This window comes from Erythrolamprus reginae, chromosome 1 (genome assembly GCF_031021105.1).
Source record: "Erythrolamprus reginae isolate rEryReg1 chromosome 1, rEryReg1.hap1, whole genome shotgun sequence".
Taxonomy (NCBI): domain Eukaryota; kingdom Metazoa; phylum Chordata; class Lepidosauria; order Squamata; family Dipsadidae; genus Erythrolamprus; species Erythrolamprus reginae.
In genome coordinates, this window is record NC_091950.1 from 130,638,935 (window position 1) to 130,665,674 (window position 26,740).

The following is a 26,740-nucleotide window of genomic DNA, read 5'->3' on the forward strand; positions in this document are numbered from 1 at the left end:
CAGGACCTTTGCCAATTCCATCAGGACAAGGTAGTCTTGCGACTGGACCCCACCTTCTTACCCAAGGTCAGTTCCATGTTCCACAGATCTCAGGATATTGTCCTACCTTCCTTCTGCCTCCAACGAGACCATCCCTTGGCAATTAGATGGCACACCCTGGATCTCACCAGAGCGCTGAGAATCTATATCCAACGCACAGGACCCTTTCGGAGGTCAGAAGCACTTTTTGTAGCCTATCATCCCAGAGTCATGGGGGCCAAAGTGTCTTCAACAGTAATAGGCCGTTGGATCAGAGGGACTATATCTAAGGCCTATGAGTCGGCCTCCCTCTCAGTTCCAAGGAACATCACAGCGCATTCCACCAGGAGCGCAGCCACCTCGGCCGCTTGGGCGACTCAAGCCCCGTTGGAGGAGGTCTGCAAAGCAGCCACTTGGGCCTCGCCAAATTCCTTCATCAGGCACTACAAGATTGATTCTTACGCTTCAGCGGACGCTGCCTTCGGCAGAAGGGTACTCCAATCCGTTATCTCACACGATAGCAAGCTAATCCCACCCTAGGGACCATCTATTGGGTATGTCCCATGTGACTGCTGGACCCGCTCCTTCAGTACGGAGAATAGGCGTTGATTGCTTACCTGAACGCCTCTTCTCGTACGGTGAGCGGGTACAGCAGTCACTTCCCGCCCTTGTATGTGTCTTCTTTACCTTTCTATACCTTTCTTCCTCTAACAATAAGAGTTGAACACTACAGAGCTTCACAACTGAGCCTAGTCTATGGATTCGCGAATTCTGGGGAAGGGGCGGATCCGGCAAGCTTTTTTAATACTAGGCTCAGTTCCACCGGATTGGACATGAGCAACCCATGTGACTGCTGTACCCGCTCACCGTACGAGAAGAGGCGTTCAGGTAAGCAATCAACGCCTATTCTCATGATGATAATAAATATGACAAACAAATGAATGAATTTATTCCATAGATTCCAGGACTTGTAGGGCTAACCCTAGTGGGAAAATGCTGATTGAGTGAATAGGAATGGCATCACTACATATTGTTACCAGTTGTAATGTTCTTTGCTAATACTCCAATATGATGGGAAAGCAGTACTACAGTTAGGAAATAATGAAATACGAACCAAATAGTAATGCGGGGATGATGTGCTATCTGTTCACAGCACTTTGTAGATTCTATTTACTGACCCCTCACATCCTGGACACAAATTGTTTCAACTCCTACCCTCAAAACGTCGCTACAGAGCACTGCACACCAAGACAACTAGACACAAGAACAGTTTTTTTCCAAACGTCATCACTCTACTAAACAAATAATCCCCTCAACACTGTCAGACTTTCTACTAAATCTGCACTTCTATTCTACTAGTTTTTATCATCATTCCTATCACCCATTTCCTCCCATGTTGACTGTATGACTATAACTTGTTGCGTATACTCTAAGATTTTTATTAATATTGCTTCTCCATTGCTTATTTGACCCCTATGACAATCATTAAGTGTTGTACCACATGATTCTTGACAAATGTATATTTTATGTTATGTACGTTGAGAGCATATGCACCAAGACAAATTCCTTGTGTGTCCAATCACACTTGGCCAATAAAATTCTATTCTATTCTATTCTATAGATGGAATATTCATTAACACACATGGAATAAAAACCGTTCTAGATTTTTTTCCCCTGATGGACATGCTTGCGTTTTGAATATTTGGAGTGATTTTCTGGGGGAAAAGAGGTTGATCAGCAGAAAGAGGAAAGGGTCTGCATGATATACTTTGCTGCTGAAACCGGTCTCCTTCTTGCATTGTTAGGTCAAATCTTCCTCTAAATCCACAGATCTGACTACTTACAGCAGTTTGTTTAGTGATCATTTGAAGTTACAATGGCAAGGGGGAGAAAAGTACCAAATTCTTGGAGTATAAGACGCACCGTAGTTTTGGGGGAGGAAAATGGGGGTGGGATCTGCCTACCAGGTATTCATCTGGCTAGCGTCCTTAGTTCGATTAACTTCAGCACATCATTTTATCCCCTGGTTAGGGCTCAAGAAAACCACCTTTTTCAGAGGGAAAAGCAATGAAAATAAGCCTGTGAAGACTTAGGGCTGGAAAAAAACTTTGGAGTGGCAATGAAAACAAGTCTGCAAGTTGGGAAGATTGTTAACACCGAATTAGGGCTGGAGGGGTGGAAGCTTAAAAAAAGAAGAAGCTACATTTGGAGTATAAGATGCACTGAAATTTTCAGTCTCTTTTAGGGGGGAGGTGTGTTTTATAGTCTGAAAAATACTAAAAGTAATTTATAACCTATTTTCACACTTACGACCTTTTGCAGCATTCCCAAGGTCACATGATCAACATTTGCAAACTGGATAGTTGCACTGTCCCAAGGTCACAGGATCACCTTTTGTGACCTTCTGATGAACTCAATGGGAAATCCAGATTCACTTACTAACTGAACAAGTGCAATTAATAACTGTGGCAAGAAAGGTCATAAAATGGGGCAAAATATACTCAACAGATGTCTCACCTAGCAACATAAATTTTGGGCTCAATGGTGGTCATAAGTCGAGGACTACCCTTAATGATTAGCCCTGGCCTTGAGGAATAGCTATCAATCAGAATAAATGCTGTTGTAGGTTGTGAGATACGGATAGAACAGCTGTATTGTACCATAAGTGCAATATGGGCTTCTTTTAGAAATGCATCTGTAAATGCTTCCATTTTGATTGCTTGTCTATCATCTTAACACGTGGTACAAGTGAAAGGGCAGAAATACATAGGTTTGATGAAACGGAATGCAAAAGGCAGAGGGGCAATAAATAGAAGTAACCAGAGCTCTTGGACACCTGCACTAATCTCATTTCACTCATTCTGATTTAATATCCTGGTTAGGAGATGATGTCATGCCACAGCGGAATGGGAGAGGGAGCGTTGCATTAACTTTCTACATCTCAAATTGACAAAGCGATCCTGAAAAATTGTATTTCAATATTTTTTATAGTGGTAGTTATCTAGTCATAGGGGAAGTGTCTGTCGAACAGAGTTAGTAGTAGACTTCTTGCTTGCTTTCAATTTGATACTTATTGCTGCGGGGTGGGGGGAAACATTGTTAGATCCAGATTAGGAGTTAATGAAAGCAAGTCTCTCACAACGGAAGAGTTTTTAGAAATAGTTATATAGCTGAGGAGTGCATGAGCCATTTTAAAAAAAACGAGGAAAAAAGAAACTGAAAAACATGATTCAGATATTACATTTTTCACTAAAGTTTCTCAGGGATCTGTTCAGAAATGAAATCCTGCCATCTCTGTCTAAATACCTTGACCACCCACTCAACATGTAGACTCGTTTTTCTAATTAACCTATGCAAAGGGCTGTTTAATTGGCCAGTTACCAGAGCATGGATTAGAAAAGGACTTTTTAATGTACTTTTTTATGAGTAGGAGCTAGAGATAGAAAGAGAAAGAAGATAGGAAGGTGCTGAAACACTGCCAAAACAACATAGGTCATGTCAACTATAAAAACCCAGCTTCTGAAATGGCAGTGAATAAACTAGAGATGATTGATGATGGACAAAGGAACAAGATCTAAAATTATGGGATCAGTGCTTTGGAAAGATCCTAAGAATGATTGGGTCAATCAATGATCTTCAAATAGTTCTTTGGGGATAAATCTGATAGTTTATTAGGTGTTCCTCAATTAGAAGACACATCATGCTTCCTTGAGACACACTACACAACTCTTAGAAGTGTGCGTAGATGGAAAAGTCTTGGATGTGGTTTAGATCCATAGCATTCTATCTTTTTAATAACACATCTTCAATTGACCAATGCCTTGCAGGATCCTTTTTCTTTATATATTTAAAATTGTGACGCTGGCAGACTTCTGTATGTTGTGGGGCTTGATCCATCATTTGAAAACCTAATACAGTGGGACCTCTACCTAAGAACTTAATTCATTCCATAAGGAGGTTCTTAAGTAGAAAAGTTTGTAAGTAGAAGCAATTTTTCTCAAAGGAATCAATGTAAAAGCAAATAATGCGTGCAAACCCATTAGGAAAGAAATAAAAGCTTGGAATTTGGGTGGGAGGAAGAGGAGGAAGAAGGGGAGGAGGACAGTTGCTGCCAAAGGAAGAAGGTGAGGTGAGGGAAATTTTAAAAAAATCACAAACTTTAAGGCTTAAAAAAAAGAGAGGGACTCTCTTAGACGGCAAGGAGGAGCACGCGCCTCCCATACACCCGGCGCGAGGCTGCCTCCCATACACTGCGCCAGAGAGAGAAATTCAGGGGGAATGGCAGGAAACTGGCCTGGCCTTCGTGCCGCTCTCAAATTTCCTGGGAAATTTTTCCAGGCTTGGGTTCTTAAGTAGAAAATAGTTCTTAAGAAGAGGCAAAAAAATCTTGAACACCCAGTTCTAGGAAAGTTCCTACGTAGAGGCGTTCTTAGGTAGAGGTACCACTGTACTATGTTCTTATTTCTCAGCAGATAGTAGTTAATTCAGCATGTTTAATCTGGATCTGAAATGACACGATAACACACATGGGAAAAATTTCCTGATGGAAAAATCAGCACGGGGATGGTTTCTAGAAGTAAAATATACTCAACAGATTTTTTAAAAATCTTTTTTTAAAAATCAGATTTTTAAAATCATTGCTCAAAGCAGCCCTCTTGAGTTAGACTCCCTTAAACCAGGATACAACAACACTGGCAACTGTTCAGCCTGCGGTTTCTCAGATGACAAATCTCACTCACATGTGACTGCTAAAGATTCTCAAAAGGACTATTTATAAAAGAGGAGTAAAATTATCCCTCAAAGCCTTGACCAAATTCCACTCCAGGTGGTTTATTTCCTGCCTTCCTAGAATTACACGCATGCACACACACTTATGCCCCACCTACCCCCTGCAGATTCCATTTATTTTATTTAGCACTGTCTGTTTATCTGCTACTTCCCATCACTAAGATACTCCGTTGTTTCGTAATCAGTTAAAAATGTGCACACTGGAACAAAGCTATGCTGCTTGCTTATGCACCAGGAATCTGTAAATCACCAAAAGAGTCATGTCAAAAAATATGAGGGTTCTCTACAGAGACTTTGGGTTTTTATTAGATAGCATAGATTCTGTAAACTGCTGGAATCGATGGGTGATAAACAAGCAATCTTGAAAGTGGCTTTTGAAAATAGGAAAAGAACGGTGAAGGGAAAGTCAAACCACTGCCATTACAGTAAGCACTGAAAGAATGAAATGATTAATGCTTATGATAAATGAGCTGACTCATTAATCTCGGGTTTAAAGTGTGGATTTTTATTGGAGCATGCAGTATATGCAAACTGATGCTTTGTCTTTACAGACATACTTACATTGTTGTAAGTATCCCCCCTCTATTGCTTTACAGAATACAGTTATTTACCAAAGTCTTAAGTGATTTCCCCTGTTGGTTTATATAATTCTTTTCAAGTATTCAACCATAAAAATGGTATATTTCTCCAGGGATCCAGAATTCCTATTTGAACAATATGGTATAAGTTTGAAGAATTCTAGAAAATACTTACCGTACTCGTTCTTTTAAGAGGCTTTGATTGATTCTTTTTTAAAAACAGCCTTTATTGAATTTTTCTTTAAAAACATAAAAATTATATGCACACATCAACAAAAATAAACAATATATTAACAAAACCAGAAATAACAAAATAAACACATATCACATACAATCAACTATTGATTGATTCGTATTGGATTTAAATTTATTAAAGTTGTTTCTACCATGTTTCCTCAAAAATAGGACCCTGTCATATCTTTTTTGAACCCTGAAATAAGCCCTTGGCCATATTGCCATGCACTCAAAAACCAGATTGGGCTTATTATTAGGCGATGCCTTATTTTGGGGAAAACAAGGTAGCACTATGGAATTTAAATCTGAGGTTCATTTTTCAGCTTGTTTTATTTTATTTTATTTTAATCAATCTGGCTTAAGGAAAGAAGGAAGAATTGCGTATACATTTGAATTTTGATTTTAAAATGTGCAAAAGCTGCGGTGGCACAATGGTTAGAATGCAGTATTACAGGCTAACTCTGCCAGGAATTTATTCCTGAACAGCTCGGGTTTGACTCAGTCTTCCATCCTTCTGAAGTCAGTAAAATGAGGACCCAGATTATTAGGGGCAATATGCTGACATTTCTAAATCACGTAGAGAGGGCTGTAAAGCAATATGAAGTGGTATGTAAATCCAAGTCCTATTACTATTGCTGTTTACAAAATAAATGTGCAAACGAGGATATAGTTATCTTTTAATATTCACAGTTCTCACAAATGTGAGGGGTAAATGTCTGAATTTAAAGAAAATCACAAAATAAGTATGGGAGAAACAAAAGAATAATGTAGGGGAGCTACTGTAAAAGTGTGGGTTTTTCTAATAACATTTGTATGTATAGTTTTAACAGTTTCAAAAAGATGTAAAAGGGATCAAATGAACTATGGAGGAATGGAAAACTGAAGTCAACAATTTAATTCATTCCTCTAACCATATTTTCTTTGCCCATTCTTTTTCTCTTTTTTTCACATTAATACTTATTTAATTGTGTTTCTTAACCAAGGAATAATGTGATTACTAAGATATGATGTGTGTATGAAATACTGTTTTATGAAACAAAGTTGTAAGAAAGTTTTACCAAATAGGAGATCAGGAAACTTTTAAGAGAGATGAAATGGATACTAATGCAATACTTAATACAGTGATCCCTCGATTAGCACGGTCTCGATTAGTGCGAAACGCTGCAACGCGGTTTTTCAAAAAATATTAATTAAAAAATACTCCACGGTTTTTTTGCTATACCACGGTTTTTCCCACCCGATGACGTCATACGTCATCACCAAGAGTCACTTCTCTGTCTCTTTCTCTTTCTTTCCTGTCACTATGCTTCAATCATTTTCTCATTTCTCTTTTTTCTCCCCTTTTTTCTATCATTTCTCTCTCTCTTTCTTCCTCTCTCACACTCTCTTCCTCCCTTCTCTCTCCCCCCCTCCACTTGCCCACGAGAAGAAAAAAAGCAACCTCTGCCGGGCAGCTCCCCTTGTGCCCCCGCTTTGTGCCTGCCTCTTTTGGGGATTTCTTTTTCTTTTCTTTTTTGCGCTGGCAGCGGGAGCTGTTGGGGAGGGCTCTGCCGGGAAGGCCTCTCAGCTGCAGAGCTGAATGGGGGCGGAGGCAACAGCGGAGCCCGGCGCTGGGGCCATGCGAGGCTGTTCATCCAGGGGGGTGTGGACTGGCAAGTCGCCCTCCTTTCTCTCTCTTTCTCAAGATCGCTTGCCGCTTGCCTATTGCAGCGAAGGAGGCGAAGCAAGGCTCCAAGCTGCAAAGCGGCAAGCGGCAAGCGATCTTGGAGTTTCCCCTTTGCCTGGGCGGCAGGAAGACCAAGGGAAGGTTCCTTCAGCCGCCCAACACCTGATCCGCTCCGCAGCGCGGCAGCAGCGAGGAGCCGAAGATGGGGTTTCCCCTTTGCCTTTACCCCATCTTCGGCTCCGCGCTGCGGAGCAGATCAGCTGTTGGGCAGCTGAAGGAATCTTCCCTTGGTCTTCCCCGCCGCCCACACGCAAACTCCACCATCTGCGCATGTGCGGCCATGAAAAAAATGGCGCACATGCGCAGATGGTGGTTTTTACTTCCGCATCCAGTATAACGCGGAAATCGGTTAGCGCGGGAGGTCTTGGAACGTAACCCCCGCGCTAACCGAGAGATCACTGCAACTCTCCCTTAGTTAACCATCATTTGCAAATACAATGGTAATAACTAGAAGTAAAATAAATTCATGTTCAAACCAATGTGTGCGCTTATAACAACATTTCTGCACCTGACAACCAAAAACTTCATACTCCTGATGTAGGTGCATGGATTTTATCTGAATGAGTTGGCAGCAATTTTTGTAAGTTCTCTTCTCTGTCTCCTGAGTTATGTGTTCACCTAAGAACCATTTCACTTAATGGCAAAATATCTGGAATAGATTGCAGTTGCTAAACAAGGAGACAGTTTAGTAGGGAAGTAAAAGGATGATTAAAGAGTATGGGAATGCAACATACAGTATTGACAAAGCCTAACATCATAACAATTATAGCCATATCTCCAAGAGCCATGCTTGATTCTTAGCTAAATAACAGGGATATTTACTTTGTAAGATGTCTAAAAATCTGGCACAAAATCAAATCATTTACTTTTATATGTTTTCATGAAAATTAGAGACTAAAATTGAAATGTTCCCTCACCAGGTTTAGTTCAGTATTGAAGTGATAGGTTATTAGAATGAGTGTAGAATGCTACAGATAAAATGCAGTTAATGAAAAAGAATCATTGCTCCTCATTCACATTTCCTTCCCTTCCTTCTTTCAGGAGGTTTTGCCACCTTCTCGTCTTGTTTCCCAGGACTTTGTGAAGGAAAACCAACGGCCATCCTGCCAATGAGTATCTCTCAGCCATGCTTGCCAGTGGCCAACGTTGGCCCAACACGCATCTTGCCTCATCTCTACCTAGGTTCCCAGAAAGACGTCTTAAATAAGGTACACTGTGACATTGAGGGAAATGGCCTTGTCTTGTAGAATCTCTATCTTATTTATTTATTTATTTATTTATTTATTTATTTATTTATTTATTTATTTACGTATTTACGTACAGTAATACCTCATGATACGAACTTAATTGGTGCAAGGAGGAGGTTCGTAAGACGAAAGGTTCGTAAGACGAAACATTGTTTCCCACAGGAAACAATGTAAAGTCAATTAATCCGTGCAACCAAAAACCCCCCCGCAAAAAAACGGCTTTCGGCGACTTCTGGGAAGCCGCGCGGCTGTTTTAAAAGGTGACAGCCGGCCTGGGGGGCTTCCCAGCACCCCAGGCCGGCTGCGACCTTTTAAAACAGCCGCGCCGCTTCCCAGCTGTCTCCTGAAGCCGAACGCGGAAGTTCGGCTTTGGCGTTCGGCTTCAGGAGACAGCTGGGAAGTGGCGCGGCTGTTTTAAAAGGTTGCAGCCGGCCTGGGGGGCTTCCCAGCAACCTCCCGAACCGAATCCCCCGGGGTTCAGCAAAATTTTGCCTCTTCTTATGAACTTTGTTCGAGTTATGAACCGGCGTTCGGGAGGCTTCTGGGAAGCCCCGCCGCCCGGCTGTCACCTTTTAAAACAGCCGCGCGGCTTCCCAGCAGTCTCCGAACGCCGGTTCGTAACTCGAAAAAAGTTCGTAAGAAAAGGCAAAATTTTGCTGAACCCCGGGTTCGTATCACGAGTTGTTCGTAAGACGAGGGGTTCGTATCTTGAGGTACCACTGTATTTACTTATTTACTTACTTACTTATTTACTTACTTACTTACTTACTTACTTACTTACTTACTTACTTACTTACTTACTTACTTACTTACTTACTTACTTACTTATTGGATTTGTATGCCGCCCCTCTCTGTAGACTCGGGGCGACTAACAACAGTAATAAAAACAGCATATAACAATCCAATATTAAAACAGTTAAAAACCCTTATTATAAAACCAAACATACATACAGACATACCATGCATAAAATTGTAACATTGTAAAGGCCTAGGGGGAAAGAGTATCTCAATTCCCCCATGCCTGGCGGCAGAGGTGGGTTTTAAGAAGCTTACGAAAGGCAAGGAGGGTGGGGGCAATTCTAATCTCTGGGGGGAGTTGGTTCCAGAGGGCTGGGGCCGCCACAGAGAAGGCTCTCCCCCCTGGGTCCCACCAAGCGACATTGTTTAGTTGACAGGACCCGGAGAAGACCCACTCTGTAAAAGCACGAAGAGTCAATGCCAAGACGATTCACTTGCTACCTGTGCGTAATCATACACCATCCCGTTGTCTTTCTGGACATCTGAAGTGTCCAGAGACAGAGGCTTCATAGGCTTCCCTAAGGCATTAGCAGTGGGAATGGTGAGGCTATCCCTAAGAAATGTTATTGTCAGTGTACTGTGCCAGCCAGGCTAAAGAACAACATTGACCTCAGCTTTTCCATGGCCAGCCAGAGGATGAGGTATTAGCCTTGGCATTCAGCTGTGACTGATGGTAAGTTGAGAGTGTAGGCAGTGCAGCCTACATTTGCAAGGGGGGAAACATCCAAATCCTTTGAGAGGGCCCCCAAATGCATAAAAATGAGCATTGGGAATGGAAGAGAAGGAGGGAGAGCAATACTGTCCTTTCAAAAGGTGCCAGAATGCTTTGGTTATGATAGGACTGCAGGGAAGGAAGACTAAGAAAGAAGTCATTATTACAATACCAGTGGGCATGTATCCCAGACCACAAGGAGCCAGTAGCGTATTGCTCACAGGGAGGTGGGAGGAAGCATCTAAATTAGAGGTGCAGAAAGGAAGAAAATAACATTTTATACAGGGAGTAGAAAGACACAAGAATGAACAAATGCTAAGAATGTAAGCTTGGGAGTTTGGCTGGCTCCTAGAATCTGAGGTTGGGGTTTATTGCACAAGGACTGTGGAGGAAAAAATGGTAAACTCAACATGAGGAACAACAACACAAGAGCACACAACAGATTCAAACTTAATATTGACTGTAAAAAATATGACTTTATTGAAGCATGGAACTCATTACCTAACTCCGTAGTGTCATCCCCTAACCCCCAACATTTTACCCTTATACTATTCACGGTCGACCTCTCCAGATTCCTAAGAGGTCAGTAAGGGGCATACATAAGTACACCAGCGTGCCTTCCATCCCCTGTCTCTCCTATATTTCTTTATATATCTTTTCTTCTACTGTATTCCTATATCTTTTCTGCTATACTTTCATTGATATATTTTATTCCTTTATCTTTTCTTCTATTTTTTCCTTGATATATTTTATTATGAGTATATCTTCTGTAACTTTCATTATGTTTTGGATAAAATAAATAAAGAAATAAAAATAAATAAATAAACATCATGTTGATCTTGAAACATAAGAACCATCTAGGACGTATTTAGGTTTGGGGTTTTTCCTTCACTGTAGCAAAACAATTCTTTGAATCCTAATGCCGTATGATTTAATCCACGGAAGTATCTTGTAGCTTTTCCCCAAAGTCCATTCCCCCCCTTAAAAGACATGCTGCAAGTCTGGTGTTTTTTTTCTCCATTGGAAAATACAAGAAGTACATGGAACTGATTCCACTGGGAGTTTATGCCATAAAGGCATTTCAAATGTCTCAAAATGTTGTTATTGAAGGTGCAGCTGTTTGCTACGACAAGAAGCTGTTCAACTATTTTAAAATACATAGAAAGGCTCTATAGTTACAAAACCTGATGGCAGATAGTCTAGTACAGTGGTCCTCAGCCTGTGAGCAGTGGTCCCTTTGGGGGTCAAATGACCCTTTGACGGAGGTCGCCTGAAAACCATCAGAAAACACATATTCCAATGGTCTTAGGAACCAAGACATCCCTCCTCTATTAATCTCTATCCACATGCAAATAGACTAGTGCAATGTGTGTGTGTGTTTGTGTGTGTGTGTGTGTGTGTGTGTATGTATGTACACCATGGGAACTTCTGAGATCCTCATAGAAGCCAAATTTCGGCACTGCGCCTGCGTTGCCATCTTGTTTTGGGGTTGGGGTTTTTTTGATTTTTTTTTTTTAAAATTGGCATTGTGTTTGCATGAGCGTGCAAAGCACACATGCACCCATGAGGCACGGCCACGCAGCGCAGGAGGAAGTGAACCAGCAGCACAATAAATCAGAACCCCTGAGTTTCCTAATAATTTTATTATCTTATGCTTGAGGGTCACCACAGTATGAGGAATTGTACTGAAGGGTTGTGGCATTAGAAAAGTTGAGAACCTACTGCCCTAGTAGGAGATCCAAGGGAGAAAGGAGGACAATGTCTAGCAGTGGAAGATCTGTAACCTTCCCAACATTGTCACAGTGCAATTCCTTACCTCCTCCTCTTTGATCCCTACTGACTCTGGCTCCTGAGAACTGCAGTTCAAGTTCTTTTGTATTCCAACTGCCTCTTAAACCTATAGCATAATCAGAACCTCTAGAAGAGATGGGGAGAGGATCTGCCCTGAATGACAAATGAAAGAACCTAGCTCTTTTTTCCCCCCCTTTCAGGACCTGATGACCCAGAATGGGATCAGCTATGTTCTCAATGCCAGCAATTCATGTCCCAAGCCAGATTTCATCTGTGACAGTCACTTCATGCGCATTCCAGTCAATGACAATTACTGTGAGAAACTGCTTCCCTGGCTGGATAAATCGATTGAGTTCATTGGTAAGACCAGTCTTATTGATAAAGAGCTCTTGAAGGGAGGGGGAGCGGGTTTCATATCTTTTCAGTTTCTCTGCTGTCCATGCAAAAGGTTTTGGAATGATGACCAAATTGCTCAGTTCCTCTTGTCCAGTTCCATTGATCCCATAGAATGAGAATAGAACAGAGCAGAATAAAAGAGAACAGAACAGAATAGAATGGAATTCTTTATTGACAAAGTGTGTCATCTTTACTACCAATTACAGTGGATATATAATATAATATCCTTATGCCATAAAAGGAGAAGTTCAAAAGTGCAGATCATAGCAGGTGCAAATCACGTAAACAGAAACATATAGGTTCGAACAGTCAAACTAAAAATGTATCTTACACAACCAGGAACTCTCTGTCTTCTGCATGTTGCAGTAAGCAAAGGTTGGTGAGGTGTAGAAAGAGGAAGTAACAAAGCAGGCTTTACTTTAGGTGTAGAAAGAGAAAGTGTTAGTACGGTACTTATAAATCATATGAACACCCAAAGATGTAATGATGATTGTACTGGTTATAAAAGCTATAGAAAATAATGTGCATAACGTATATTCCTCCGTATTATGCAAGGAAAGTATATTTCTCTAATTCCCATGTTATACATGGAACATACAAGTGGATTACAACATTTTTTTTCATTTCAGACTACTTATGCTGGCTGGGCTAATATAGAGCTATAGTCTGAGAACTTCAGATTCCCTCTGCTTCCTGCAAGCTAAATGCAAGAGTTGTGTAACCAGTATGACAAGCAGGGTGAAACCTGAAACTTAATATAATGAAATTTGAAACAGTCCATACATTTATATAATGACGTCACTGTACAAATGATGTGATTTGCATAAGGACGTCAAATGATGATGCCGTAGTGTTCAGGTTACTGGGGTGAACATCTCCCGCCCACTCCCGCCCACTCAGTTAATGAAAACAAGGTTAAAGCAAATTTTGACTTAAAGCATTTGTGCAGAGACAAGTACAGTGGTACCTCTACTTAAGAACAGCTCTACTTAAGAACTTTTCTAGATAAGAACCGGGTGTTTAAAATTTTTTGCCTCTTCTTAAGAACCATTTTCTACTTAAGAACCCAAGCCCAGAAAAATTTCCCAGGAAATTTGAGAGCGGCACGAAGGCCCTGCTAGTTTCCTGCCATTCTCCCTTTAATCCCAGCCATCTCAGGCTTTTCTGGGCTGCCAGAGGAGCCTATCGGTGGTGCTTAAGGAGGCTTTGGCAGCCCAGAGCAAACAAAGCATTTTCCTTTTTCTGTGTGCTCGGAGAGGGAATAAACCTCTGCAAGTGCCCAGAGAAAAGAAACGCTCCCTTCGCTCTGTCCTCCTCCTTTTCTTCCTCCTCCTCCTCCCACCCAAATTCCAAGCTTTTATTTCTTTCCTAATGGTTTTGCACGCATTATTTGCTTTTACATTGCTTCCTATGGGAAAAATTACTTCTACTTGCAAACTTTTCTACTTAATAACCTGGTCACGGAACGAATTAAGTAGAGGTACCACTGTACCTTGTTCATATAGTTTATTGCTGCTTCTTTCTGGTCTCCAAGGAAGAGAAATGTTAGTCTGTAGCAACAAAAACAACAAAAGAAGTTTCTGACACATTTTAAGATTTTAGATTCGGTATGATAAGCTTTTCTTGGAGTTGCTTTTACTTCACCAAATCTAAACTGAGTCTTGGGAGTCTTTAAAGGTTTCTGGGTTTGAAGGTGACCTTTCTCTTCTTGTCCTGCAGATAAAGCCAAGGTTTCTAGCTGCCAGGTGATTGTGCACTGCTTGGCAGGGATTTCCCGATCGGCCACCATTGCAATTGCATACATCATGAAGACCATGGGCATGTCTTCGGATGATGCCTACAGGTAAGTGGATTTCCAGAAGAAGATAATGGTTCTTTTTCCTTTCCAAGGAGAGAAGTTGGTTGGCCGGTTCGTCCCTCCCACCCAATCCTCATAAGCTCCTTAGGATATGTTTTATTTTATTTTATTTTTTTGATAGCTATTTTTGGAGTGAAGCCTTGTTTTCTCTACATATCCCACCACAAAAAGAAAAGTGGAGGCACATAAAAAGAAAACAACACCATAAATATTATGCCATTGAGGAAACAGATTTTTGTGAAGTTCTAATTCTTTCTTAGTGTGAGCTTAGACGGTGATTTATGTAACTGCCAGGCTTGTGATAGCCACTTCAATTTAACTTGCTGATTGGCTCCCAATCTTTGATCATTTGGGATCATTCATATATAAATTTAGTCATTTTGTGCACACTGCACAAAAAAAGAAAGTAATACTCTATTAAACAGTATTTACAAAGCAGTTTTAACAATCACTGAGCAAGGAGGCAATTCTAGGGAACAGCCCTGTTACTTTAAGGCCTGCTCTTAATGGGTCAGGAGGTTTATCTATTACCTCTGTTCCCTTCCGACTCTGCCCTTTGCAACCATTGCCTGCATGTTGAAGGGACTGTCCATGACTTTAAGGAAATCGAACTCAACTCTACATCCCTTTGGGCGCGCAGCTTTTTTCTCACTGCAGGGTTACAAGCATGTGGCAGCTCTCGGGGACTCTACAGCAGTTAACTATTGTTTGCAACTTCTCCTCTCCAAAGCTTTGCTTCCCGCTTGTTCGAAAGTCTCATGGCCCACCCAGCCCCCGTTTTGCTCCACCCGACCTGTCACCCCCAAACTGCATCCCACCTTGAGACAAGCATCTTACTGGAGTTGAACAGCTCTGTGTGTCTGTCAGCTGGTATTTTCAGGGGGGGGAAAGCTTGAAAATACAGAAACTCTTCTCAAGCAATTAATAAAATTCTGCTAACCTTTTTTCCCTAAAGAGACCAGCTGCTCTCCTGGCCCCTCTTAACGCCCCCTGTTGCCCCATTGCCTCTTAGCACTCTCCTAAGTCTTCCCACTGCTCCCCAGGGGACGGTACCACCCAGTTTTGGAACTGCTGCTCTGCACAGAAAGGGCTTATATTTGGATATGGAATCACCATATAGAATACATAGCCACCTTGCTGAATCCTTGAAATTTGTGGGACTAGGTAATAATTGAATTGCTATTGAACAAGAAGAGATCCTTAAATATATCTCTACTTTTTAAAGCCATGGGCCTGTGGGAAAGACTAATATAATTAGTTCCTAGTTTTGCTTTGAATTTGAGAGTTTTTAAGAATCTTTTACAACCATGGCTTGTTGATTAGATGTAGAAAATCTTGCTAATGCTTTCAAGATCTATAAAATATACATGCCCTGTAATAATCATGGCTCTTTGCTTTCTTCGACAGGTTTGTCAAAGACAGACGTCCCTCCATATCGCCCAATTTCAACTTCTTAGGTCAACTCCTAGAGTATGAGAGAAGTTTGAAGCTACTCAAGGCTTTGAAGGCCCAAGGAGAGAAAGGGGAAGGGGAGTCCCAGCAAGAATACTTTGAGACTTGTGAAGGTAATAGACCCCAGACTCTATCTCTCTCAGAAAAGACTGAGGAGGTATTAAAAAGCACAATCTTGGAAACATCCTCCATTGACTCTGAGCAATCACTAGGGATTTCAAAGGTGGTCTCACCCATGGCATTGCAGCAAGGACTCAACGGTCTGCATTTATCTTCTGATCGCATCCAAGACACCAACCGACTCAAGCGTTCTTTTTCTCTGGACATCAAGTCAGCCTACAGTCCTACTCAAAGGCAGGAGATCCCGGTTCCTACCGAAGTAGGGGAAACTCCCAAGCTTTGTAAGTTGGACAGCCCTTCAGGCCCCAATGGTACGTGTCAGTTCTCTCCTCTCCCAGACGGTTCTGACTGGTCTAGCGGACCTGACTTCATCCTAGAGGCCAAAGTACGACAACGACGGAAGCACAGGCACCAAGCAGGCTCCCCTGCCCATGGGCTGAGCCTTAATTTCAGTGGGATGTGCGCCATGCACAAAAGCACCAGCATGGAGGACAATCTCAAGCAGACCCTTCGGCTGAGCCTTCCCAATGTAGGGCAGCAGCTGGCACAGGCAGCCCCCACCCCCTCCAATGCTGGTACTTGGGGGGTGCACGTGGAATCCCCAAGCACGCCTTCCTCGGAGAACCCCTGGTACTTCGGCACAGACTCGGCAGCGGGCAGCAAAGGCAGCGGCAGTGGGACGCTCTTTGCCAGCGCCACCACCTACTCCTCATTCAGCTGCAGCACAATCCAGGCAAGCTGTGAGATCAGACTGAGGGACAAGCAGCGAGGGGAGCAGCGAGAGGTGCGGCACAGCTGGCACGAGGACACCATGGCCGAGAAGCAGTTCAAAAGGAGGAGCTGCCAGATGGAATTTGAAGAAACCTTATCGGAGAGCCGATCTCGGGAAGACCTGGGCAAAATTAGCAAACAGTCTAGCTTTTCGGGCAGCATGGAGATCATAGAGGTGTCCTGACTCTTTCACTGTGTGAGATTTGAGAGCAAGTGTGGGTGCATCTGGGGGTGTGGGAGGGGAAGGGAGGCAAGGACGAGAAGGAAGATGGGGGACATATTTCACGGAGGAGGTGGGTGTGGGTGTAGGAGCATTTTTTTTTCATGTGCCCGTGTGCATTCCCAAAGGGCACGCCCACTAAAACGAAGGCAAAGCTAAAGGAATCTGAAGTCAAGAAACATAACGGTGCATGCTTAGTGCCTCCTTTGGTTCCTACCTCCACCGCCACGACAAACCACAATCACATTCCCTTTCTTGGGTAGGTGGAGAGCATATTAACTCTTTAAATACTGGGTTCTTTCCTTTTGCATGCAAAGGGTGCTTTCTCTTCCCCTTCAGAGGGAACGTGGAGAGCTAATGCATGTGTCCTACGATGGGGTTGAAAGAAAAACTAGGGCGAATTTGAAGCTTGGGAGGGGTGAGAGTTTTCTTGGAGGAAAATGGTTGCTCTTTGATCCGCAGATTTGCAACAGGAAAAGTTCAAGGGAAGCAGGTTCTTTTCTTTGAAGGGTGTATTACTAATTATAATGAGTACATTCCTATCTAACGTATAGGAAGTAATTGAGATTTTTGCCTATCCGTTTCCATTACAGCAGGGGCATTTCCTTTCTGTTCCATCAGGGTCAGACAATATATTGGTGGCTCTTTCCCAAATTCAGGTGCAGAAACCTGGAGAGGTTTCTTTTCCGAGGCTCCCCTCTTCCTATACTGAGCATGGGCCTTTGTGTTTCTCTGGCTAGTATTCTTTAAAAGCTGCTGTTCGGCAGTCCTATACATATATAAATATATATTATATATAATATAAAAAAGAGAGAGAGAAAAAAACACAAAGAAAAAAAGTTTAAAGGTTTTACTACAGTTTTTATTGAGACAAAATAATTTTTGACTTTTCTTTCTAATTTATTTGAAGCTGTTCATTCTGGCAATGATTTTCAGACAATGTAGGGGCAGCACTCCAGCTCTGTTTTTATGTATATGGTATATTTAAATCTGAAACATGAGTTTCAAAGCAATATCTTAGGCCTGTGGCTCCTTCAATGGCTTGCATCAGTGGTGGAGGCACCCTCCAAAAGAGATAAAAGAGGTGTGGGTGTTTGCAGATGTACATGTGTGTGGCTGTGTGTATATGGGCATCAGCTTTTTATTTTTTAAAAACGTGAGAAAATCTTTTAACTCAAACTGAGCCAGGAATTCTTCCTAATGCTTCCTTATTTTCCTTATTCTGTCACACCTTGCAATCAAAGCCATAAAAACCTTCTCCTTCTTAGGTCTGAGCGGGGGATAATAATGAGAGTTGTGGCTGTAAGAGTAGGCTTAACTATATATTTAAAAAAGGGATACCTGGATAGGAAGAGGGGAGCAGACTGCATAGGAGTTACATATTCAATTAAATATGTGCCATCTACAAAAGGAGCACACTAGATCTAAACCCAGGTGTGATGGTGGTATTGTTTTCAGTGGGGAGGGCTTTTCAGAAGGTCAGAGTATTTAATTTCCTATTGATTTTAGGAGAAACTGGTGGGCTCTTAAACTCAAGGGCAGGCTACTCTGAATGGGCCCTCTTGTTCAAACAATGTTAAACCCAGCATCTGTGGAAAGCAGATGGAGGTGGAAGCGAATTTTGGAGAACTAAGACCATGGAAATGTTGAATAAATTATGTTGTGGTACTAGAGTAAAAACCTCTTATATATCCTCAGGCCTATTTTAGGGAAGCTGCCAGGAGGCGGTATCTTTTTACTACTGTAAGAACCAACATTTTAGCTTCAGTTCACCTTCCAAAAACTCTTGTCTCCTTTAAGTATTCATTCCCCATCAATCAGGGATTTTTCAGTGAATGCAAATTAGTCAGTCAACAAATAGTCCAAAGACAAAGTTCATTTAGCAGGTCATCAAAGCCTTTCAAGAAATGAAGTTCTAGAAAGATAACATTTTAGGTGCAATGTGAAATGCTTGCTGGCCCATCCCAAATTCAGTTTTCATCATCTTACCTTCTAGAATGTTATTAAGAAGGAAAACAAGAAAAAAACCTAACCCTGCCTCCCAGCAATTTGCCTTCTTGCAGCAAACATCCTGGTCAGCTTCAGCACAGCCTGATTTAGCATGAGCAGCTGATTGGCAATTGGATCAGCCTCCTGGAATACTGCCTATCAGCTGTTCCAGCCTGCGGGGATCGCCGCTGCCACCTATCGCCACCTCCACGAACCCCATTTTCAATCTCTCTGTGCCCCATTTTTGGTCATCGCCTATCCCCTCTGCCTGGGATAGGCTGGAAATGGGGCATGCAGAGGCCAAAAATGGGATGCATAGTGGTTGGAAATTGGAGGGCGAGGAGCCAGTGATATGTGGTGGCGATGGTGGCGATCCCTGCAATCTGGAATTGCTGATAGTCAGTATTCTTGGAAGCAGACACAACTGCCAATTAGCTGCTCGTGCTAAATCAGGCTGTGCTGAAGCTGACCAGGCTGTTCGCTGTTTGCTGCAAGGAGGCAAATTGCTGAGAAGCAGAGGCCAAAGGGTGGAGGCCGAAGGGTGGGTGGGGCTTCAGCAACATTCACTCTATAAGATAAGACACACAAACATTTCCACCCACTTTTGGATGGGGGGGGGAAGAGTGCATGTTATACCCCCAAAAGTACGGTTTATCTTAAATCAGAAGAGGCCATAGCCAGCTCAGGATTTTTTTTCACACCACAAGTGGATAACTGGACCTGTTCCCAGTTGTTAAAATATGCTAATAACATGACAAATGTAAAATAGATCACTTCTGACTGGTAGAAACAACCTGCTCGATCAACTTGATACTAGGGCTGGCCTTAGATGAGGGGAAAAATTGGCTACACATTACTGAACGATAGGCAGACTCAAATGTGTTTCTGGTGGAGAAGATTGTTTGAGAAATACTACACACTGCTGGATTTCCAGCGGAGTAGGGGGTATTATTTGTGAACCACTGACTGTACAGATGAGCTCAACCAAGTAGAGGGTTTCCCCCTCAGTGGGTCACTTCCTTGGGAACTACTTGTGTGGAAGCTCTCCGTGGAAGTGAGCTGCTTTAACCTGATAAATGTTACAGTCCCGGTGTTGTATGAAATATTTGTCAAAGGCCTCTATTTCAGAGGGCCAATGTTGTTTACATTGCCTTGAACAGGTACAAAATGGAACTTTAGGGCAAGCAAATGAACATGCATGTCAAGATAATGATTGGCCACAAGTGTACGATCCCAGTCAAAACACAAGAGTGGGAAGGATGTTGCACATTTTCATTATTGGCTACTCTGGACATATTCGTGGCGAGCCGCAAAGGATTCAGCTCAGTTCATGAAACGGAGGCACCGCAGGGGCTGCTCATCTATTTAAAATAAAGGCACAGAACTGTCTCCCTGAAAGCACATTTTCTTCTTTGTGTATCTGATTTTGCATTTGCTCCTTTCGTATCATGTGCTGGGTTGTTTGTTTGTTTGTTTTGAGCCAATACCTCAGGGTTGTTTGTGTAGCTTTTAAAAGGGGGGGGGAATCTTTTTAGTGCATTTCTTTTCCCATTTCTTTTCTTGTTCAGCTGTTTTTTTTTCAAAAAAAAAATACACAAGACAAAAATAACAATCTCAGGTTCAGACTTTGCAAACCACAGGGGAGCAGCAATAACATGTTCTTGTATCAGGTTGTCTGTTTCCTGACCATAGTAATTGCTGTCTACTTTGCCAACACACAAAGTAGAGAGAGCCTCATTGTATTTATTTTACCACTGTCTGTTCAGATTAGATGCTGCAAGTTTGGGAGTGACTTATGTGGACCTGCATGCTATTTTACAAGTAATATACAGAGGGGCATTGGACAGTGGGACTGGAGAGATGCAATTAGGTTCTCACACTGGCAGTATAATTTTCTCTTTTAAAAAAAACCCAGACCAAAACTGTTGAATTGTTATGAGGAAAGCGAGATAACATCTTCTGCTGCAGCTTTCTTGGAGTCTGGTTTTGCACGGTATCCACAGATGCCAAAAGATCAAAACCCTCATGTCACCTGAAAGCTTGCATCAGGAGAAGTGCAGATGAAAAATTCCACTTTAGGAATTTTTGATCTTGTGAAAGTTTGATGAAAGTAGAATTAGCACTAACCCGTTAGGTTTGGCTTGATGAGCCTAATCCAGGTGTTTCTGGATTCCACTCATCGATACTTAGGACAAATATTCATAACCATCACCAAGAGTGTTTAGATAGGCTGAGCAAAATAAACAACCGGGGTAACGTAGAAACATCAGATTCCTGTATTATTCTGAAATAACTTACTTTTCAAGATGCCAATATATTTTAAACTTGCTTAAAATGAGGATAAGGAGCACCCTCGCATATCTTACTCTTGAATAGAATGCCAGTGTTGACTTTCCTCAACCAAAATCACAAAAGGCTCAATATTTGTAGGAAAAAAATAAGGTGATTATAATACAGTGGTACCTCTACCTAAGAACGCCTCTACTTAATAAATTTTTGAGATAAGAACTGGGTGTTCAAGATTTTTTTGCCTCTTCTTAAGAACCATTTTCTACTTAAGAACCCAAGCCTGGAAAAATTTTCCAGGAAATTTGAGAGCGGTACGAAGGCCCGGCCAGTTTCCTGCCATTCCCCCTGAGTTTCTCTCTCTGGCAGAATGTATGGGAGGCAGCCTCGCACTGGGTGTATGGGAGGTGCGTGCTCCTCCTTGCCGTCTCAGAGAGTCCCTCTTTTTTTGTTTTTAAGCTTTAAAGGTTTGGATTTTTTAAAATTCCCCTCACCTCACCTTCTTCCTTTGTCAGTGACTGTCCTCCTCCCCTTCTTCCTCCTCCTCCTCCCACCCAAATTCCAAGCTTTTATTTCTTTCCTAATGAGTTTGCACGCATTATTTGCTTTTACATTTATTCCTATGGGAAGAATTGCTTCTACTTACAAACTTTCCTACTTAAGAACCTGGTCACGGAACGAATTAAGTTCTTAAGTAAAGGTACCACTGTATAATGCTAACCAAAGCCAAGTTGAGAACCATAAAGCAGTTTGTTTGGGGTGCAGCTGACTCTTAACAGTACCATTGTCTTGCTGCTAACTCTTCATGTCCAGAATGTGGAGAGAGAGAGAGAGACAGACAGAGAAGCATGTCACTTTAACTTCACACCGGGTACAAAATTATCTAACATCCTCGGTCTTACATAGGGATTTTTCTGGCTTGCAGCACCTTTTTTCCACCCCTGTGACAAAAAAGTTTTGTTAGCTTTGTTTTGAAGGCTTTGCTGTGATTCTTCACTCTTCTGCCTGTTTCTATCATGTGTCCGTTGTGGTTTTATTTATTATTTCTGTCCTCTTTGTTTCTTGTATCCCATGTGCCGTTTCCATGTCTCCTCTACTGGATGCCAATCCCTTAAAAGGATATCTTTCCTACTTTCCTCTGGATCCTAATGCTAATGATAATAAGCTATCAATGTTGTAATTGCAATGTATGGATTATAGATTTAAGTATTTATTATTATATTATTATGTAATTTTGCTTCTATGTATGTTGATCTTTGTTTCTTTGTTGTGAATATATATGGGCTTTTCCCCTTCTCCACCTGCCCTCTTGTTTTCTCTGATTCCAACTGTATGCAAAGGCTGGTCAACACTGTGGCATGTGTGATTGCCAGATAGTGCATAGATGGAGGTTGAGAAGTCCTCCCCTCAGGGATATCATGCTCTCTTAAAACCTCTGCCAGACACTAAAGTTTCCCTAGATACATTAAAGTTTTGTAGGAAGAAATACAAAAGCTCTAATATGATTTAAGATAAATAAAGTGTGCATCAGGAGTTACAGAACACATGTTTTGCATCTGACAGTAGTTTCCCCCTCTACTGGGCTACAAATCCCAGCACCCACAATAATTATAGCCATGGTGCTGTGACGGGGAATTACATTCCTACTTATCTGGATGGTATTAGATGGGGGAAATTGGACACAGAGCTAATGCAGACAGTGCAACCATTTCCCTCATCCTTGGGATTAAAATTCGATGAGTGCTAAGAACTCGACAAAATGGTTTGCACTCGGGAGAAAAATCTAATTTCCCAACATCTTTTCAAGTCACGATTCTGTATCAATAGCCATCATACAAACAACACGTTTGATGGAAGCCAAAAGCAATTAAAAGGAGGCGTTTAGTCTCTAAAATCCTGTAATAAAACCCCGTTAAATTCAATTTTGTAGTATAGACTTTTCTGTCACCATAGTGTTGTGATTACATTAGACTAGCAGGATAGAAGAGATACAGAGGCCTGCTCCCTTTATTGATAGCAAGGACTTTTTCATGTTAACAGTATTCAGATATCAACGTGAAAGACCCATTCTAAAGTTGTATAGATTTCAGTGGAATATTTATCATTTAATATACAGTATTTAATATTATTGCTCCAACAAAATTCAATGCTGCAACTGTTTTCTGTATAGTTGCATGTCATGGGCAAGTCTCTCTTGACTTCTTCAATATAGTGAAGCAATTATGGCTAGTTTGCACACAGAACAAGTGTCCCTCTCTAATTTGTTGTAGAACCTAGAGTGGTTGAAACCCCCAAGGGCGATTCTTCTATCTCTAGGAGACTGATCCCCCCCCTTTTTTTTCTTTTATTGCTCAATGAATAGAAGTCAGTATTGCAAAACACAGCTGTGTGCAAAGGATGCCCAAGTCCTTTCTAACCATCTATCTGCCACATGTTTTCCTAGCCATTCTCAGTAGGAATCAGTAGAACAGCCATTCAACAGACTGTTTTGAGATTTCAGAGAGGAGGTGCAAATTTTCTGTTGCAATATGTTGTGTTTATTTATTGTTGCTCAGAATTCTTTTGGAAAGAGTAGAGAAACCAACTTAACCCAACGTTCTCAGAAGGCATACACAGAATCCCTCTTGTCGGTGGCAGCCACATTTTTGTTCTGCAAGTTCCTCTGTCTTGTAAAACATTAACAGGGAATTGGGCGATGAGATGCTGAGCCTCTGACGCAGGTACAGAACTGAAGACCATTCGTCTGTGAATATCCTCAAACGAGAGTTGAAGACTTGGTTCTCTGGGCGATTCATAAAGAAGGATTGCTCTAGGAATAGTAATTTGGATCTGTGTGTCCTGGGAATGAATTCTGAGTATTATCTAGGATAGGTAAAGTGTGCAGGGGGGGATGACACTGCATCTGGTCTGTGAGTTTGTCCCCTTCCTTCTCTCGTGATAACCAAACTGACAGCCCCTTCTGCCTGCTAAAGGAATGCTGACATTGGATGTTGCTTGGCAGGATTGAGTGGTACACTCGGCCCCTGCATTGACTTTATTTATTTATTACTGAAGGCTGTAAACAGCAGTGCTTTTACCCTCTCTTTCTTTTCCTTTCTTTTGTATTTGGGAACAATGTGTTGTAATAAATTCCTGATAGATGTTTTAACAGTCAGTGTCAATTTTGCTTTTTTGTTAAGAAGTCAGCAAATTTCAGACATACCAGATCTACTTTGCGGTTGCTACTGTTTCACTAAAATCTAAATGTCCATCCACAGAATCAAATGAAAAGGCATGGCATTATATAGCTTTAAATGCATATATATACTGCTCAAAAAAATAAAGGGAACACTCAAATAACATATCCTTGATCTGAATGAATGAAATATTCTCATTGAATATTTTGTTCTGTACAAAGTTGAATGTGCACAACAGCATGTGAAATTGTTTTCAATCAGTGTTGCTTCCTAAGTGGACAGTTTAATTTCACGGAAGTTTGATTTACTAGGAGTTACATTGTATTGTTTAAGGGTTCCATTTATTTTTTTGAGCAGTGTATTTAAATGGAGTATCTCAACACCTTTACCTGGAGGAAACTGTTTCAGAATTGAACTCATCTGATATGTCTATATTTGTCTACACACATACAACATGATTTGCTATACTTGTATGTCACTCTTAGCCAGAGTGGCAGCTAACAACAAATGCATAAAAGCCAAAATCCATATAAATAAATCATGCACATTGGAGGCTCCACCTGTGTGTCATAAAACAGCCTCTTCCTTTGGCAGCCAGAAGAAAAATGCCTTTATGAGTTTCCTAAAGTTTAGGGGGAGGGAGATGAGACAGATCGAAGAGCCACTGGGAGAGAGATCCACAAAATGTGGCTGGTACTGGAAACAGACCACTTCTGACATATTGTGGTCTTACGGCTATGGGATCTGGAGATTGTTGACCCTGTGAGATCTACCTGGGTCAATACATTCTATGCAAGCTTCCAGATGTTCTTCAAGGGCCCCTGCATCTTGAACATGTTTACAGTAATCCAAGCAGGAGGTGACTAGGGGTGTGAATAACCATGACAAATAGTTTCCCAGTCTGAAAATGAAGGTAATATAATTGTAAAGGCCCTCCTAGCTACATCTGTTGTCTGAATTTAAAGCAGGACCTATAAGTCTTGAAGAATTCCAAATTTCAGACCATCTCTGAACAGGGTAGAATATTTTCATTCTAAAGTAAATATGGTATTTTCTTGGAATCATTAATACCTCAAAACCAGAGCCACTCCGTCTTGGAGGAATTCAGATGGAATCTATTCTTCCTCATCTAAACTCTGATGGTTGCTAGGCACTGAGATAAATGCCTACCATGTTGCTTGCTTAGTCTTGGGCTGGATATCATCAGCATTATTGCCAGAATATGCTAAGGACTGCTGGTAAATGCTTTCTCCCAGGGGTTTCACCTAGGTGTTGAAAAGAAGTAGGGAGAAGAAGGATCTCTGAGGCTTATCACAAAATAGAGGTCTTGAGATAGCTCTACTACTACTACTGGCTGGAACTGTCCTTACAAGAAGTAGAACTGTTGATAGTATGAGGATATTACCTTTCAAGACAGGAGAACTGCAGATGGGACAACTGGCATATGAAATATGTCTCAGTCCACAGAAGGGAAGCTGGTGGCATGGGAAATATTTCAGAAGGTATCCTCCCTGATAAAATAAAGGAGGGGAGAAAAACCTTGCAAAATTCTGTTAGCGTAACCCTACAGTATACTCCGATTGTCCTTCTTTTCTAGATTACCTTGCAGGGATAACAAGAACCCTATTGTATGACTGTAGCCCTTCCCAATCCCTTGGAAGCATTCCAAAAGAATACAATGGTTGAAGGTATTGCAATCTACCAGGAGACCAAAATGGATCAGAAGAGAAGCCTGTCGCTAATCCTGACTTCTCCAAAGGTCATCAGGAAGAATGATGCGGCTTCTGTGTTATCTCCAAAGTCAACCTTTATTTCTAACTGTACAAGCAATTACATAGACCACAACCTACTTCTCTGTAAGCTAGAAAAAAGTGGGATAGAAAGCTGCAGGATCAAATGGATTAATAGTTAGCTGACTAATCATAAACAAAGAGTAGTCCTCAATGGGTCTAAATCTACATAGAGAGTAGTAAGCAGTGGGGTACCACAAGGTTCCATCTTAGGCCCAGTGCTCTTTAACATCTTCATAAATGACCTAGATGAGGGAACAGAAGGGGAATTAACCAAATTTGCAGATGACACTAAGCTGGCAGGAATAGCTAACACCACAGAGGACAGGCTCAAAATTCAGATGGATCTTGACAGACTTGAACACTAGGCCCTATCTGATAAAATGACATTCAATGCTGAGAAAAGTAAAGTCCTATACTTGGGTAAGAAAAACCAAAAATATATGTATAAACTGGGTGAAACCACACTCAACAGCAGTGACTGCGAAAGGGATTGTGTAGTCTTAGTAGATAAGTCAGCAATGTGTAGCAGCAGCCAAAAAATCCAATGCAATTCTAAATTGCATGAACAAAGGGATACTATCTAGGAATAGGGAGGTACTAATACCTCTCTATAAAGCCTTAGTTAGATCACACCTACAATACTGCATCCAGTTTGGTTCACCACACTACCCCCCAAAAAATATTGAGACTCTAGAGAAAATGCAGGGGAGAGCAACCAGGATGATTAGGGGACCGGAGATTATAATATACGAAGAGCGGTTGCAGGAACTGGGCATGGCCATTCTGG

General features: G+C 41.6%; 1 protein-coding gene across 3 annotated transcripts in view; it reads left to right on the top strand.

Moving 5' to 3' along the window:
• Window positions 1–24,134, top strand: part of DUSP8 (dual specificity phosphatase 8) — a 163,805-nt gene extending 139,671 nt beyond the window's left edge. For all 3 annotated transcript variants that reach the window (XM_070765026.1, XM_070765034.1, XM_070765045.1), the window contains 4 exons: window positions 8,386–8,552; window positions 12,093–12,252; window positions 14,008–14,131; window positions 15,554–24,134. In XM_070765026.1, the coding sequence (XP_070621127.1) occupies window positions 8,386–8,552; window positions 12,093–12,252; window positions 14,008–14,131; window positions 15,554–16,673 (1,571 nt within the window). In that variant the 3' untranslated portion in view covers window positions 16,674–24,134. The remainder of the gene's footprint in view (window positions 1–8,385; window positions 8,553–12,092; window positions 12,253–14,007; window positions 14,132–15,553) is intronic.
• The last annotated feature ends 2,606 nt before the right edge of the window (window positions 24,135–26,740 follow it).